Below are 15,485 nucleotides of genomic sequence, written 5' to 3' on the forward strand. Positions count from 1 at the left end.
CTGTCCTGAAGCTCCTGAGAGGGTGTGGCCCCTGCCCTGTGTCGGAGCTGTGGGAGCCAAGCATCCCCCACCTGGAGAAGAGGAAACCAGGGCCCACAGAGGGAGGTGTCCTCCAAGGTAGCACAGCCACAACTCCCCATTCTGCTCAGTCAGCCATACGAGGGAAGAGAGGGAGACATTTCAAAAGTGGAGAAAAAAAGGCACAGAAGGGTGAGCCAGTTCCATATGCCAGGAGACAGAGTCTTAGCGCTCTAGCTGTGCTCTCCCTCCCCAACCCCTGAGGTGTCCTGGAGCACCTCTTCCCTTTAAGGGAATTTCCAAGACATACCAGCAGAGGCGCAAGGCTGGCTGGGGATGGAGGTGCAGACAAAGGGGTTGGCACAGGTCCCATTCTGGTCATCCCCTCCCTATCATCCCCAGGGAGTCGGCTGGGGCCCAGGTCTAACCCCAGCTTCTGTGAGTCTGCGCCTCACCATGAGGGTGTCCTGAGACCCTAGGGCCCACTGACACTGAGCCCAAACCAACATGCACTGTGGACCAAGGCTGGGCATTGCCTATTTCCTTCTGACCTCTCTCCAGACACCGGCGAGCATGGGTGTACCTGCAGGTACACACCATCGATCACACTACTCTGAACTCCCACAAGGACAGTGCAGCCCAGGTCACACAGCTGCTCAGGGGGCAGGGCTGATCCTGGCCCCATTCTGCTCTAAGCAAATCCCTGACCCCTGCTGGGCTTTACCACCAGGCTCTCCTGTCCACTTCCCCTTCCTTTCACCTGACATCCTGACTCCTGACCTCCCCTGACTAAGACCTTCTATTCCTCCTCTGAGGCCTTGACCCCAGATACCCCAAGGTTGGTCAGTTTTAAGAATGGACTGTACATAAAGCCCTGAGAATTGTAATCAGAAACCAAAGAAACACAAACTCCAGTTGACTCTAGACCTGGAGAGGCTGCCAGCCATGGTGAGGAGCCAGGACATAAGGACAGAACAAAAAGCAGGGGCAGGAAAAGTAGGGCCAAGAAAAACCCGTGCTTATCAGAAGGGGGAAGAGAGCAAGTCTCCCACAGTTCCAGAGTTCAGAGTTCAGGCAGGGTGGGGGCCTGCATTGGGAAGGAGTGCCCCAGAAAAAGAAGGAAGGTATTTCAGGGCAGGAACAAACAAGCAATAGAGAAAGGGGATAGCAAGGCCACGTTGGGTCCTACAGGTCTGGGCTCTGTGGGGCTGGGCAGGGATGCCCCAGCCACTGGACTGTCCTGGGCAGGGTCGGGCTGATTCCTTGGCTGCAGCAGTGCCTGGTCCCCCGACCCTGAGCTGAGCTCTCCCATAGGGCTCATGGTGGGCAGTCATAACCACCCTTCACTAGCCGGTCTCCTTCCTCAAGAACAGGCCTGTCTGTCACTTCTGACTGCCTGGGGCCCAGCACAGGGTCTGTGCATGGGAGATGCTCAGGACATGTTTGCTGAGGTGCTGGAAAGCTGGGAAGGTGGACCAACTGGTGGTAAGGGTGGAGATAAGGCTGGGCCTCTTTTTTCTGAGCTCCAAGGGGGGCTTAATACAGTATCCCGAACACCTATTTGGATGTTAGGAGAGCTGGGTTGTAGCCCTAGCTCTGTCACAAATAAGGAAGTCACTTCCCCTAACTGGGCCTGTTTTCTGCTATGTGAAATGAGGGTATTGGACTGGCAGAAGTCTAAGGGCCCTTCCAGCACCAACATTTGGAAACTGCCCTCAACTGATGCCACAAGCTGACCTCTCTCCTGTGGCCTGAGGGCCAAGTCCACCCCATACCACAAGGGGGAGCTCTGCACACGCCCCAGGCACACGGTCTGCCTCACAAAAGCTGACCCACCAGTGTGCAGGCGCCTGCTCACACTGGGGAGGTGTCTGTCTTCTCACACAGAATTCCAGGAGCCCAGACAGCAGGCACACCCCAAAGCGACCTTGTGCACAGAAGGCTGTGGCGTGGAAGCTCTGTGTTGAAGGATGTCTTCAGCACCTTCAGTCTAGCCCCCGCTTCCTCATTGCTCAGACCTGGCCCCAGAGAAGGGACCATGACCTGCATAGGCAGCATTTCCATGAATGCTTCTTGGCTTTCCTGGTCAGCCTAATTTCTGGGGAAGAAAAAGACTCACCAATAGTATTCAAATCTTTTAATTTGGGAATGAATGGCTTCCTTCTGCCCCCCATAGCACCTCCTTCCTAGCCAAACTTCATCAGGAGCCAGCTCTCAGAGCACCAGACCCCACAAACAAGTCCCCTGTGACTTCTCTGGCCAGGATCCATCTCTGAGGGCAGGGGAGGGGACAATGGCATTGGGGGTAGTGAAGCCAGAGGAGGTCTGGCTGGGCCCAGGATCCAGGCAGCTCTTGGGTCACTGCTGGTCCCCTGTGAAAATGGAGTCGGGCAGGAAAGGGCATGTCAGGATGGGGTAGCCAGGGCTGGGGCTGGAAGGAGTGTCTCTTCTCCCCAGAGCACAAGCACTCACCCTGGGTGGCCCTGGGTGCCATCTCAGTCCAGTAGATCTTGAAGGCATCGTAGGAAAAGACAGAAGCCAGGATGATGCCAAAAACCTGAGGGAGTAAGAGCAGAGATGGCATAACAAAGGCCATTGGGCCTTCAGATATTAGGGAGACGGAGGTGGGTGGCACTGGGCATGGTCTGAGCCACCGGCCTGGCTTGGGGGAGGCACAGAAAGTGTGCAACCACCAGCCAGAGTGCTTGGAGCTGGTGAGCTCTGTGGGGCCGCACTCACAAAAGCAGCAATGGCAGCTCCATCCCGGGAGGTCACAGCTGCAAAGGAGACCACCAGGAAGATGATGATAGCACTGACACAGCGAAGGAAGTCCTGGGGGATAGGGGATACAGGGTCAAAGTGAAGTCAGAGGTCAGGGGTATCACCCTTAGTTGTCCAGGCTAGTCAGTGGCTTGACCCTTAGTCACTGTGAATCCCTACATGGAGAGATCCCTGAACACACAGAAAGCACTTCAGAGGGGAGCCGGGGGTGGGGAAGAGAGGGAGAACACACAGCTACCTGGAAGGGATGCCCATGAATGCGGAGTGACCAGAAGAGAAGCTGAGTTGGTGGGGGTGGCAGTGTTGGGGGGGGCAGGGCTGGGCCCTTGGTGAGCAGGAGAGCAGATCTAAGCAATGTGCATCCTAGTCCCCATTGTCAGTGAGCCCCGGTTCACCGTGGGGCTGTGAAATCAGTGTGGGTCAAAGCAGCAGAGTCCAGCTCAGGTGTGGGGCCCCCGTACTGACCCAGGAGAAGGAAAGAAGCTGGGGGCAAAAAGGAAACTCAACATTCAGTGAAGGAAAAAGGAGCCAGAATGGAGTGGGGACAGCAGGGTCTCTCACCAGACAGGGCCAGTTCAGCCGCCCGAAGCGCTGGTAGTACTGGGTGGCATAGAGGAAGAGGAAGGCGAGCGTGATGAAGAACTCCAGCAGCGCCGCTGCCATGTAGGCAGAGATGGAGGCCGTGAAGCAGATGAAGATAATGAAGGTCAGGGCCTGCAGGACCGAGCGTGTGGAGCTGACCAAGAAGGGGACACGGGCACATCCAGGCCTTTGCTTTCCCCTCCTCAGGAGTTCCTCTGACCCCCACCATCTGTCCCTGGAGGTCTCCCCATCCCTTGTGACAGGAGCCACATACCAGAGCATTTGCCCATTGAGAACAGTCTCCAGCCTCCCACCTCTGCTAGCCCAGGCTGCCCCCTGCCCCAAGATTCCAGCAGCCCCAGACATTTAGCCAAGGTACACAGCTCCAGGAATCCCCCTCAGGGGAGCCGTTGAAGCACAGAGTACAGTGGGAACACCAGCCCCTGGAGTCATGCCCACAGCAGCCCTGAGCCCTGCTTCATAATACTTTCCCCACTCCCAGATGCCTGAAACCCCTCTAGCAAGGACCAGAGCCTTTGGTTCCACACCAAGACACAAAGCTTAGAAGGCAGATACTCCACAGTGGACTAGGGACAGGGTCCCTTCAGTTCTGGTGTCACAGGGTGGCATTATACAGAAGACTTAAGTATACACTAAGGTCTTGCTAAGTGACGTGGGGAAAATCCTTTCCTGAGATTAGATGTTCATGAGGAGCAGACAACAGATAAAGTGGGGCTGCAGGGAGTCCGCCCTTTTTGTTAGATGAACATGGCCATGCTAAGAAATGGCCATCTCAGAGCCTGGGGAGAGACAGGCTGGCATTGCCCCTATCCGACCCCTGTGTCTGGCACTCCCTCAGTGTCCCAGAAAGCTGTCCGGTCTAACTTCAATCCTTCCTGCTGCAGCTGCACCTGCTAGTAACTGCTTTCAGCTGGAGAGGCAGCAAGAAGGCAGGGGAGAGGAGGGCAGGGCAGCTGGGGGCAGCAGAGGCGTCCAGAAGCCTGGAAAGGGAGACTGGTGAGGGGCACAGGAGAAAGCTGGGGGAAAGGGGGCCATACTGGGAGAGAGGGAGGCACCAGGGTGGGGAAGCAGCCATTACCAGCTCAGTTTCCAGAAGGATGCCTTTGAGGGAGGAGAAGAAGGTCTTGTCCACCGTGAAGCCCTGGAGCCCCGCAGCTGCCCCCTCTTCAGGGGGCCAGTCCCGACGATCCCGGGCATTGAGCATCTCCGCAGGGCCCACCAGGCACAGCCCCCCACCGCCACCAGCCCCAGAAGGGAAGAGGGAGGACAGAAACCTGGCAGGATGGGGCAGCAGACAACAGCAGGAGAGCAGTGCCAGAAACCTGCAAGTGAGGGGGGCCGGCCTGCCCTGGGGCTGTCAGGGGGAGGCTCCCAGGCTGGAACTTCACCCAGCTGCCCAGAGTGCCCCCTGCAGCAGCCGCGCCAGCCCCGCAGGAGGCGCACGGGTGGGGGAGGGGCCAACAGAGGGGGCGTGGTCAGCACTCTCCTTACTCGGATCCCAACCCATCCCCAGTAGAGAGGAGGAGGTGGGGAGGACAAGGCCAGCAGAGGAGCCAGAGGGGAGCTGGGAAACCAGGCTGGACCAGGAGACCCCCAAGGACCTAAGCCTGAAGAAGTCTGTGTCCCCCCACCCCTAACCTAAGCCCTCTTCCTGGCTTGTCCTTTCTCCCCTTTCCTTTTAGGGAGGGTGGGAGCTGGAGCCCGGCCCAGGCAGCACCCCCCAGACCAGACTGTAGCAGCCAAGACTAAGGACAAAGGCAGATTGTTGGGGGGACAAGGGGGCGCTGTGTGCCTGCTGCAGTGCCTCAATGGGCTTCTGTCTCTCTAGCATGCCAGGAGGGCAGCCTGACCCCAATCCTGGTGTTCAGGGGTGGGCCAAGGAGCCAGAGAAGGGGAGGAATGGGAGGCTGCAGCAGCAGCTCTGGGAGGCAGAGGAGGAGGGCAAAGGGGAGGAAAAGGAACCAGGCTGGGGACCACAAGATGTTCAGGCACCAGGAATGCCAATGACAAATTAGGCCACTTTTAAATTCAGATTATTTATTTGGATAAGTCTATCTGTGCTCAATAACAGCCTTTTCCTCAGAGTCACCCATGTCAAAAGACTAGTAACTCCAGCAGGATATGTGCAAAGTAGACGCTTACCAAGTGTTTGAAGATCTAACAAACAAGTGAAATGAGAAGCTTTCCATGGCAAAGGGGAAAATATGAAGAAAGTGCCTGTGCTCTGCCAGGACAGTGGGAATGGGAGTAAAGGAAGGGTGGGGAGTGGCCTACAGAAATAGGCAGAGCTTTGAAGACCTTTCCTGAGAGGAAGTGCCAAGATGGCAGCTGCCAGCAGCCATAGGCTCCCCTTGCTTTGCCCTGCCTTTCCCATCCATTCCCAAAAGTGCAATGTGTGGTTCCCCCAAAAGTCTCCCATCCTGCTTGGAGGCATAGCCTTTGGAGGAGCTGAACATTCGGGCATCCTGGTTCATGGCGGCAGGTGGTCGTACACCCGGCTCCAGTGTTCTGACCAGGGACTGGCCATGGGTGGCACACCTAGGCCATCACTCGGGGCCGCACACACACGCAAGCCAAGGATACTCTGTAGAGCCTGCGTTCCAGGCAGTAGCCATCTTTCTCTCCAGGGCATGGCCGCCGGTAGAAGACAGTCTGGTTGTGGTAGAGCAGCTCTGAGTTGCCCAGTGGGTCCATGTGGGAGCCAGTCTGTAGGTTGACGCAGTGTGGACACAGGCAGCGGGCGTGGTACAGGTCCTGGGGGAACCGGTTCAGGTCCCTGTCCAACCTGTGGAGGTGGCACTCATCAGGACCCAGAGGGCAGCTGGCCGGGCAGACAAGGACCAGAAGCAGGGAGGGTACAGGGTGGAAATGCCAGAGGAAGGAAATGGAAGGCAGCCGATGGTGTGCTCTGATCCGGGCTCTGGCCCCTACTTGTTATGTCACTTTGAATAAGTCACCCCCTCCTCTCTGGGATTTATTCTCCCCAGCTGTAAGTGCAGGTTGGGATGGAAGAGTGAGTGGCTTCCCAGCTGGTCCTGGGAGTCTCAGGGAGGCAGGGGAAGGTGAGCAGCCTCCCGTGTGTGCCTCCATCGGACTCTGGCATGATGTTTCTTCTTAGTTTTTTAATTACAAAAGTAAAGACTACCCTTACATTCAATTATAAAAGTGTATAAAGGAAAGACTAACAGTCTGCTCTCCCTGAGTCTCACTCCCCAGAGGGAATCCACTCAACACTTTCCTGAACATCCTTCCAGACACTTGCCATGCATATATTATGGACATAAGTAAGAGTGCATGGTAAGACTTATTTATTTACTCTGAAAGGACTTCATGGCCAAAAAAAAAAAAGACTTGAAAAGTAGATGCTCCAATGACCTTGGACTCCCAAAGGCTAGCAGCAAACAGGCACTAGGCTGTGAGACCATTCTCCATACAGAGTAGCCCTCACAACCTGGGCTCAACTAGCTCAGCAGTTCCCTAAGTGGGTTCCCTAATAAGTATACCCTACAAGAAAAGGGGTCTGAGTTTAGGAAATGCTGAGTTTAATGCTTTCTGAGAACTTCTTGTAGACTTTAATGTGCTAAGCACATTGTGAATACCCAGAGGTCAGGGTCAGGGCAGCTTTTCCCACACTGAGTTGATATAATTGCTTTTTGCTAGGGAGCAGCTTGCGGAACAAGTGTTGCAAAGAACACACTTTGGGGAAGACCAACAGAGTGGTCATCAGGAGTTCACAGCCTCCCAGTGGGGATCTGGACCCCAGCCCATTCAGCCATCTGGCACCCAGCTTCCCCAAAAGAGCTCCCTCCTCCCTGGTTTTAGCCCAGGATCCAGCCCATCTTCTGACACCACATCATAAGCTTAGTGACCTGGACTCTCCACCCTGGATCTAATCTCAGTCAAAGTTGGGGCCCCTCCCTACCCACTGAACTTCTCTATCCATCCCAAAAGCCAAAGCTAAGCCAGAACAAGACTCACAGGGAGCAGGAACACAGACACCCTGTGCAGACACAGGTAGAAGGAGACATATGTTTGGTATCCCTAAGGCCCTAACTTTTAATGTTATTGCTTCATTGTCCCAATTTCAGTGCTTCCAAATGTTTTTACATCATGGACAAATAGATAATTCTAATATTTGTGTGGCACACTGAGTGAGAAAACAAGACTTCTTATGATCAAAGATAACCAGCCCAGGGCTCCAGCCACTCACTACCCCCCACCAAAGTTGAGGTTTTCATTCAATGTACTTATAATCCATTCCTGGGCCAGGCCAGCAGCATTTGATGTTGGAACGTTTTGTGTCTGTAGCATAACATTAGTCCCTGAAATTTTAGTTAGAAAAACATGGCCACTGAAGGGACAGAAGCAGGAGGAGGAGGAGGAGGAGGGAGAAGAGAGGAAAAGGAGAGAACCAGCATTTTCTGCATTAAGTGCAGATTTTACATACGTTACTTCATATGATCTACACATTAGCCTATGGGGTATTATCTCATTTTACCTCATAGGTAAATGAGGAAAAACTGAGCTTTGAAATCCTGAGTAATTAACCCAAGTAATTGGCCAATCACCCAATAAGAGTCAGAGCCAGGACCCAGAATAGGGCTTCCCTAACACCCGAACCTTCATGGCCTCTCTGAGATTAGAAGGGGCAGGTAAGCTGGAATTGGGTGGACCGCCTGTGGCCCTTGCACACACCCTGATTGGCACACGGGCAGGCATTCAGGAGGGGACAGCAGACTCACTCATAGGTCCAGGGGGAGATGGACCTGCTGCTGAGGGGTCCCTCTTCACTGGCCTTGCAGGATTCCAGGTGGTGGGCGAGGCTATGGGTCTTCGAGGGAGGTGTGAGCACAGTATCCCACTTCAGCCACTCCTCAGTGAGGTCCTGTCCTTCACTGGGGCAGCATTTGGGCCAGTGGGCACAGTCCTTCTGGAGCCTCAAACTGAGGGTGTGGGCCCCCATGACCATTGCCAAGAATGTGACCACCTGTAGGAAAGGGCCAGCGGGAGATCTGCTCTCACCAAACCTGGGTGCCCCTCTCCCAGCTCTTCCCTGAGAGCCTGGTTTCCAGCTCTAACTGGTCCCCAGCCACAAACTTGGAAGCCCGGCCTCCCTCCACCCTCAGCAACATCTCTACTCCTTTCCTGTTCAGGCCTCTGCACACTCACCTGGCCCAGGCGGGATGCTGCTCGCCCAGCCATGGCTCTGCACTGGCTGACAGGTGGGGCCTTTGGAAGCAGGCTGACTGGAGCAGTTTAGAAGTCCTGGTTTTATTTTCAGCAAACCTGTTTTGTTTATTCAAATTTATTCAAATTTATTTCCACTACCTTTTGTAGGGAGTGACCTGAGATTAAAAAACAAAACCAGACCAAAAAACCCAGAGTGTTTTCCAAAAGCCACTTAAAACACTAGGTTCATGGAAGTTGTGATTAACATTATTGTCAGCCTGGTGGCCTATTGGGTAAACTGTGTTTTCTGTACTTTTCTCGGTGTGAGGTCTAAGCAATAGGATTCTGTTGCTCTGAGAGTTTGAGAAATGACATTATGGGAACTTCCTGTTTGGCTTGATCCCCCAAATTAGGGAACATCATCTGGCCTCTCTTCAAGAGGCCTCATTTCCATGATCTCTGTAGTTCCCACCCATGGTCTTGTCCCCACCATTCCTTTCCTTCCCAGACATCCTCCTGACTACCCACCTCAGTGGGTGGGAACATTTCTCCTCTATCTACTCTGACCCTCAACCCTCCTATTTTCTGACCCCTTCCTCATTGCCAATGACCCCAGTTCTATGATTCCCATCACTATGGCTTCTTTCCCATTGTCCATTACCCACTCCCTAACTGGCTCTCGCCTTCTCCAGTGGCCCCCCCACCCCTCATTCTACCCTCTTCCTGACCAACTCTGGGCTAGGGATATAGGCATAACCCCACAGGACTGCGAGGAAGGCCCTGGTCCCATCGGCCGGTCACCTGGATGTGCAGAGTCTGATAGAAGAAGATGTTCCCACTGCACAAATGAGAAGGTGAAGCCAGGAAGGGGAGGGGCACAGTAACAGCCTCACCTAAGGCCTACCAGGAGGTCCCAGCTCCAGGACCAGCCTGCCCTCACCCCCACCCACACAGCCCTGGGGACAAGGGCCATGGCAGGGATAGCAGCTGCTCTCAGGCCTTGGGATAAGCCCATCACACCTCAGCCCTCAGCAACATGGGCCACTGTGGGCCAGGAGGGGTATATGCATTCTGGAAAGGCTTGAGCTGGGCCTGACCCCAAAGACATGGGTCAGCTGGGAGCCACCCTGCATGGGAGGCACTGAGAGCAGGCCAGAGCCTACTTCCCTCCAAGCTTTTTCTCTCATCTTTGCCCATCGACCCCCCTCATCACCCACACCCACGATCCCCCACCCCAACACACTCATACACAGACATTGTCTCTAGAATGATATTTCCTGATTTGCATGTGCTTTCCCTTAGAAAATACCCCTCAGGTAACCAAGGAAAATAAACACAGGGAACCAGGAATAGCTTAAACTGCAGAGGGAGGAAGAATCCTTTGAATTCTTTAGAGCAAAGAATCCTCAAAGAAGAGGAGTCATGAGGTCAGGAGACATTCTGGAGAACTGGAGAAACTGCCTGAGGAAACCTGAGGAGTTTCAGGGAGTAGGGGACTCGGGGTGCGGTGGAGGTGCAGGGGAAACAGGTGGTGGCTGGGAGAGCAGGGGCACTTGAGCACTGAGGCCAGGGATACCTTCCTCTGCTCCTGCTGCCCCATTTCCTGCGCCTGTGCTCCTGGACACCTTCTCACTTCTACACTCCACTGGCCTCAGTTCCCATATGTTAGGTGCAGGATGGTGCCAAGTGCAGGACATGCATCAGCTCATTTTATCCTTACAATAATACCATGAGATGGAAACCATTATCTCCATATTACGGATAAGACCCAAAGGGATTTAGCGACCTCTCCAAGGTCACACAGTTAGGTAGAGGCAGAGCTGGTTTTTGGCTCCAGCCTTGACCAACTCCAAATCTAAGCCCCTGGTCTGGAGGGGCCACACTGGGCTGATCCCAGCTGACTGCAAATGGAAGGAAACCCCCCTCAGTGAGTGATTTCCTACCCACCTGGGTTTGAGCTGGGCCAGGTCTCCTTGAGCCTACAGGGCATTCCTGCCCACTCAAGCATTCAGCTCTGCTGGCTGGGATCCACAGATCCAACTTCCTATTCCCCAGTCTTTGGTCTGGCATATTGGCCCCCAGGGTAGTTTTTGGGGTTCCTGAGCAATCCCTAACGCCAGAAAAGCTCTAAGGGAGCAGTGCTCTTCCAGGAAAGTTGGATCCCTATGGGTGTCCCCAAACCAATCAGAGCCTCGGAGCCTGACATTGGCCCAGATCTTCTGATCTTGGCTCTTGTCCAGGAGAGGGTGCTCGTAAGAGCTAGAAATGACCCCAGCTACTTCTTTCACCTGCTGTTGCTACAAAGGACCCACATTGGTTGCCCAGGACACTGCTCTTCAGGAGAGGCCTTTGGCACAGCCCCCTGCCTCTGCACCAGGACCTCCTCTGAGGGCATTCTCCCCCAGGGTTGGCCTTCCCCACTGTATTGAGCACAATTTCTTGGGTCAGCCCCCACCCCCCCACCCGTTTGCTCAGTCTCTGCCCTTATCTCAGTAGTAGCTCTGTGGGACTCTTTAGGGTGACTCCCCTGCTGTGAGAAACATTTTCCAAAGGGGTTTCCTCCTGGGGTGACTAGTTTTGGAATTCCTGAGTCACTTCAGCTTCCAGGGAATCCTTGGGGGTGTGGGGAAATGCAGGTGGCAATGGGAAGAATGCTGGAGGTGGAAGCAAAGGGAAGTTGGAGCAGCACCTGACATCAAGGGTATCTCCCAGGGAGTCCTCACCTGCCTGGGCCTGACCTGGCAGCTAGAGGGGACTTGCTGGGAGTCCTACCCCTGAGCCCCTGGGAAGACAGATCTAAACCTAGTAAGGAAAGGCAGGAAAGATGTCATGGAATACACTGTCTTGGCCAGAGAAGGCTCTTGGAGTTTGCAGGAAGCTAGAATATAGCTGTGCTGCCCTTTCTCAGAAAGTCATTCAAATCCACACCTGCTGCCCTAGAGTCTTTACCCTGCCTCAAATCAACTCTTGACCTTGGGCCCCCTCTGGTCCTTTCTCCCCATTTACAAAAGTGTGTGTGGTTTGGCCTTTTTGTGAGTTGAAGGGTAGGGGGTAACCTGGATGCCCACAAAAGTGCCAACCAGCTCAGCTCCTGAAATAGTGCTGAAGCCGCAGGATTCAGCAGGGCTGTGAAAGTCTGATGTGAGGGGGGATCCTGGTGGCTAAATTGCTCAAGTACGTCTGTCTCTGCTGGTAAGTAGATGTTGCCCTCAGCCCTGGGGCTCTCCACTACCACAACGTCCCCATGATCAAGCAGCTAAAGGGTGAACCCCTGGCCAAGATTGGGGTGCCCACTATACTGCACCCATGTCCTGATTGTAGGTGATGTTGGTACTGTTGGCATCCAGTTATTTGTAGTATCACCTTTGGTTACAGAAATGCTTAGGCTCAGGAGCCTGCCTTCAAAGAGAATCCAGTCTGGCCTGGGAGACATGTGGAGAATCAGTGCACTGGACAAGAAGCCCCACAACTCCCTCACCCAGGCCGGCATTGGTGTGTCCCCACAGAGGTACCTGGGCTTACTCAGCTTTGTCCTACAGTCATGGCTGCCCTTGTTCATTCATCCACTTCTCAAATAGTTATTGAACACCTACTATACACTAGGCACTATTTTAAATGCTAGGAATGCAGAGGAGGACAATCCAGATAAGGTCCCTGCCTTGTGAAGCTTAAATTTTAGGAGGAGACAGATGATAAACAGGGAAACAAGATAATCTCTGATAATAGTAAATGCTATGAAGAAAATGAAACCGTGCTCTGAGGTAGGGAATTACTGGGGGTAACGGGGCAGCTTTAACTTGGAAAGCCAGGGAAGGCCTCTCTGAGGGTGCAGAGTTTGGCATGATGATGGAAAGCGTCTGGGGGAAGAGTGGTCTAGGCAGAGGGAGTGGGACATGCAGAGTCCTAGAGGTGGGAAAGAGCCAGGTATATGTGAAACAGAAAGGACAGTGTGGATGGAAAACAGATGATAAAGGGGAGAGTGGGAGGAGATGAGGTGAGGAGGAGGCAGGGACCAGATCACATAGGGTCTTACAGGCTGTGGAGTATTTGGATTTTATTCCGAGGTCAGTGGGAAGGTACTGACTGGCTTCAGCATGACCTACAAGATGTGAGTTTGTGGAACGCAGGCACCATGTCCTTGACATTCTGCTGCCCCACAGGGCCAGCATCAAATAATCAGAATAGTTGCTTTTACCCAAATTTATACACCATGGGCCAGGCAAGCATGGGCCTCAGGATTCCCCACAACAAGTCAGTGCTATTGGTTCCATTATGACCCCACTTTACAGACAGAGAACCAGAGGCTCTAAGAGGTCATGTAGCCTGCCAAGGTCACTAGTCAGTGTTGGAACCAGGACTAGAATCCAGGCAATCTGGATGCTGTGTGGCCCAAAGAGAGAAGAACTGGAAGAATTTGTGAGCACCTGAGTTCTGAGTAGCAGGAGGAACAAGTGCAGGTCAAGGAAGTCATGGGATGGGATGAGGAAGAGGCCAGCTGGTTGGCCCTGCTACGAAGAGGAGAGAAGACGGAGCCCACTGAGCCAGATGGAAGGGATCCTCCTCTCTATCCCAGGAATATGGCAAGGACAAGCCCGAAACTGAGGGCCCAGCTGCCTGGAGCTGCCACCTGCCTAAGGTCCACCTGTCCAGCCTCAGTTTTCTCCAACCTTACCTGGAACCCAGAGCTCTCCCTGAACAAGTTCAAATCACCCGAACACTCTGCAAAGGAGAGGACAGAGAGGAGGCATAAGGACCGGGAAAAGACTCCTCCTGCCCTCAACAAAGAAACACTTGCAGCTTTTATGGGAGCACAGGTTGAGGGGGCCAGAGGAACCAAGGTGAGGAAAGCCCTGGAGAGAGAGCTTTGTGGAAGGCACTTAACAGGTATTTACTCCTCACCAAAGTCACTGGTACAGACGAGGAACTCAGACTTGAGATGTGATACAACTTGACTAAGGTCACACAGCTAAAATCAGTCAGGGTTCACTTCCAAGTATGGCTCCATTCTGCGTTTGGGCACTCCAGAACAACAGTCTTACTTCTCCTGCAGGTTCACACTCTGCTCCTCCTCACCTACACTTCCCCAGGCACTGAGCTATGGGCAGTGAGCCCCACTGCCCACCTCCCATACCACCATGGTGCCTGGGCCTAGCACTCCTTTCCTGCTTAGCTTTTTCTGGCCTCCATCTATTTCCTCTTGTGCCAGTCAGAGTGTTCATCTGTTGGGAACTGGGTTTCCTGACCACCTCCATTTTGGGACCCAAAATTTTCCTTGGTAGTATCCTGGACAGAAATCATAGCATGTCACTCCCCAGCAGCTGACTGTCTGTGTTCCAGGCAGGCAGCCAAGCCCCCAGGGCTGGGGTCTAGAAGAGGTTAGACCAGGTTGGAGTGAGAAGGAGGGACATCTCCCTTCAGATACATCTGGAAATTTAAAAGTTCCTCTGCTATCCTAACGGAGTCTAAGTCTATTCAGGATCAGTCCCAGGCCCAGGTCTGTACCCCATTTCTGAGCCAAGGCCTGAACCAATGTTATCTATCCCCATGTTCACCCCAGAATCTCTCCCTAATCACCCAAGGGTTCCACTCCTCCCCTCTGCAGAGGGTTCTTCCGAAGTACCTAGGCAACAGGGAAGGAAGGAAGCCAGGGCAGGTAGTCCCCTCTCCTGTCCTGGGAAATGCCTGGATGTGTGGGCCTATGGAATGTGGAGAGGGGAAGAGTGGGGCATCTGTCCAACACCTCAGGTTCACAAAGGACCTTAAATTAGACTTCTGATATTATCTCCAAATGAGGTTATACATAGAGTCATTTTCTATTTTATGTTTGAATTGTTCATTTTTTAAATGCAAACACTGAAAAAATACTACAGCTTTTCAACCCTGTTTGGCATCTCGCTTTTTAAATATCAGTGTGAAATAAAGAAAAGCTGACCACTATACTAGGGACCACCAAAAAGATTTCTAAGCCCTAAACATTGAAGGCTCATTAACTCTGGGAGTCCCAAAATGGCCATCCATGGAAAAACTAAAAGCCACCAGTTAATTTAAAGGCTTAACAATTTGTATCCACATTCCTGTTAAAGGATAAGCAAAATGCTTACCTTTCCCCTTAATTTCCTTCTTCAGATGCTGTCCAGGACATGTATTGCCCCCAACTCTTTTCTTTATATAGCTTATGTGAATGAAATGTACCCCTCTGACATGGTCTTGTCTGCCTCCTCCAGGATATAAAAACCTGTATGGCTTGAGCTCTTCAGAATATATCTCTACCCCACCTATAGGAGTGTTATCTTTCCAGGTCTAGGTCTGAATTCTGGCTGAAATAAAACACTGTATTTATTTTTTCAAGTTGATTTTGATGAATTTTTTCAGTTATACCAGGACCCTCAAAAATGGAAGAAAGAAAAGCCTTCCTTCCAGACTCTGCGAGGCCATGATGTGTGCCCCAAAAGAAAGAACCAGGAGAGAGGGTTGCTGGCTGGGGGCAGCGCACATTAAGGAGTAATAATTTGGCAGGAGAGGTGTGGGGACCCAGGAGTCCTTTCAGCTGAAACTTCAGCTGGCTAGATCCCAGTTCCTCTGAAAGAGTTCTGCTCTTTTGTGCCTACAGTCCCGACTCCTGCTCCGCGCGGCAGCAGGACTGAGCCAGCGTGAGGGCGGGCGGGCGACAGGCCCAGACTGGCAGAGGAGTGTAAGAGGCGGCACAACCCGCTCGGCCCGCAGCTCTGGGACCAGACGCTCAGGTTTCACACTCCCTCTCTAGGACCAGAATCCCTGTCCAGCCCCCGATTACTCTACCAAGGGAAGCTCCGCTGAGGATCCCAGAAAGGCGAAAGGCGCGCTCCCTCCCTTGCATGGGAAAGACAGATGGGGAGCTAATGAAAAGGACTCCGAGAGGCGCGGGGCTGTCGGTG

At 53.2% G+C, this 15,485-nt stretch overlaps 2 protein-coding genes across 4 annotated transcripts; both read right to left on the minus strand.

Moving 5' to 3' along the window:
• Positions 1-2,125: 2,125 nt before the first annotated feature.
• Positions 2,126-5,028, minus strand: CMTM5 (CKLF like MARVEL transmembrane domain containing 5). 3 transcript variants are annotated; one of them, XM_036884548.2, is made up of 5 exons: positions 4,481-5,028; positions 3,361-3,535; positions 2,758-2,850; positions 2,491-2,575; positions 2,129-2,390 (listed from the first exon to the last, which is right to left on the minus strand). In XM_036884548.2, exons 1-5 carry the CDS (start codon positions 4,597-4,599, stop codon positions 2,377-2,379), a joined length of 486 nt encoding a protein of 161 aa, XP_036740443.2. In that variant the 5' UTR covers positions 4,600-5,028; the 3' UTR covers positions 2,129-2,376. The 3 variants fall into 3 exon arrangements, with proteins under 3 accessions (XP_057344561.1, XP_036740443.2, XP_036740444.2); XM_036884549.2 differs by having other exon boundaries at positions 2,134-2,390; positions 3,361-3,513; XM_057488578.1 differs by lacking the exons at positions 2,758-2,850; positions 3,361-3,535 and having other exon boundaries at positions 2,126-2,390.
• A 410-nt stretch (positions 5,029-5,438) lies between these two features.
• Positions 5,439-15,429, minus strand: IL25 (interleukin 25). Its single transcript, XM_036884546.2, has 4 exons — positions 13,244-15,429; positions 8,572-8,688; positions 8,145-8,389; positions 5,439-6,187 (listed from the first exon to the last, which is right to left on the minus strand). The coding sequence occupies exons 2-4, from the start codon at positions 8,602-8,604 to the stop codon at positions 5,941-5,943; spliced, it is 525 nt and encodes a 174-aa protein (XP_036740441.2). The 5' UTR covers positions 8,605-8,688; positions 13,244-15,429; the 3' UTR covers positions 5,439-5,940.
• Between the last annotated feature and the right edge of the window lie 56 nt (positions 15,430-15,485).

Source organism: Manis pentadactyla, chromosome 11, assembly GCF_030020395.1.
Source record: "Manis pentadactyla isolate mManPen7 chromosome 11, mManPen7.hap1, whole genome shotgun sequence".
Classification (NCBI taxonomy): Eukaryota; Metazoa; Chordata; class Mammalia; order Pholidota; family Manidae; genus Manis; species Manis pentadactyla.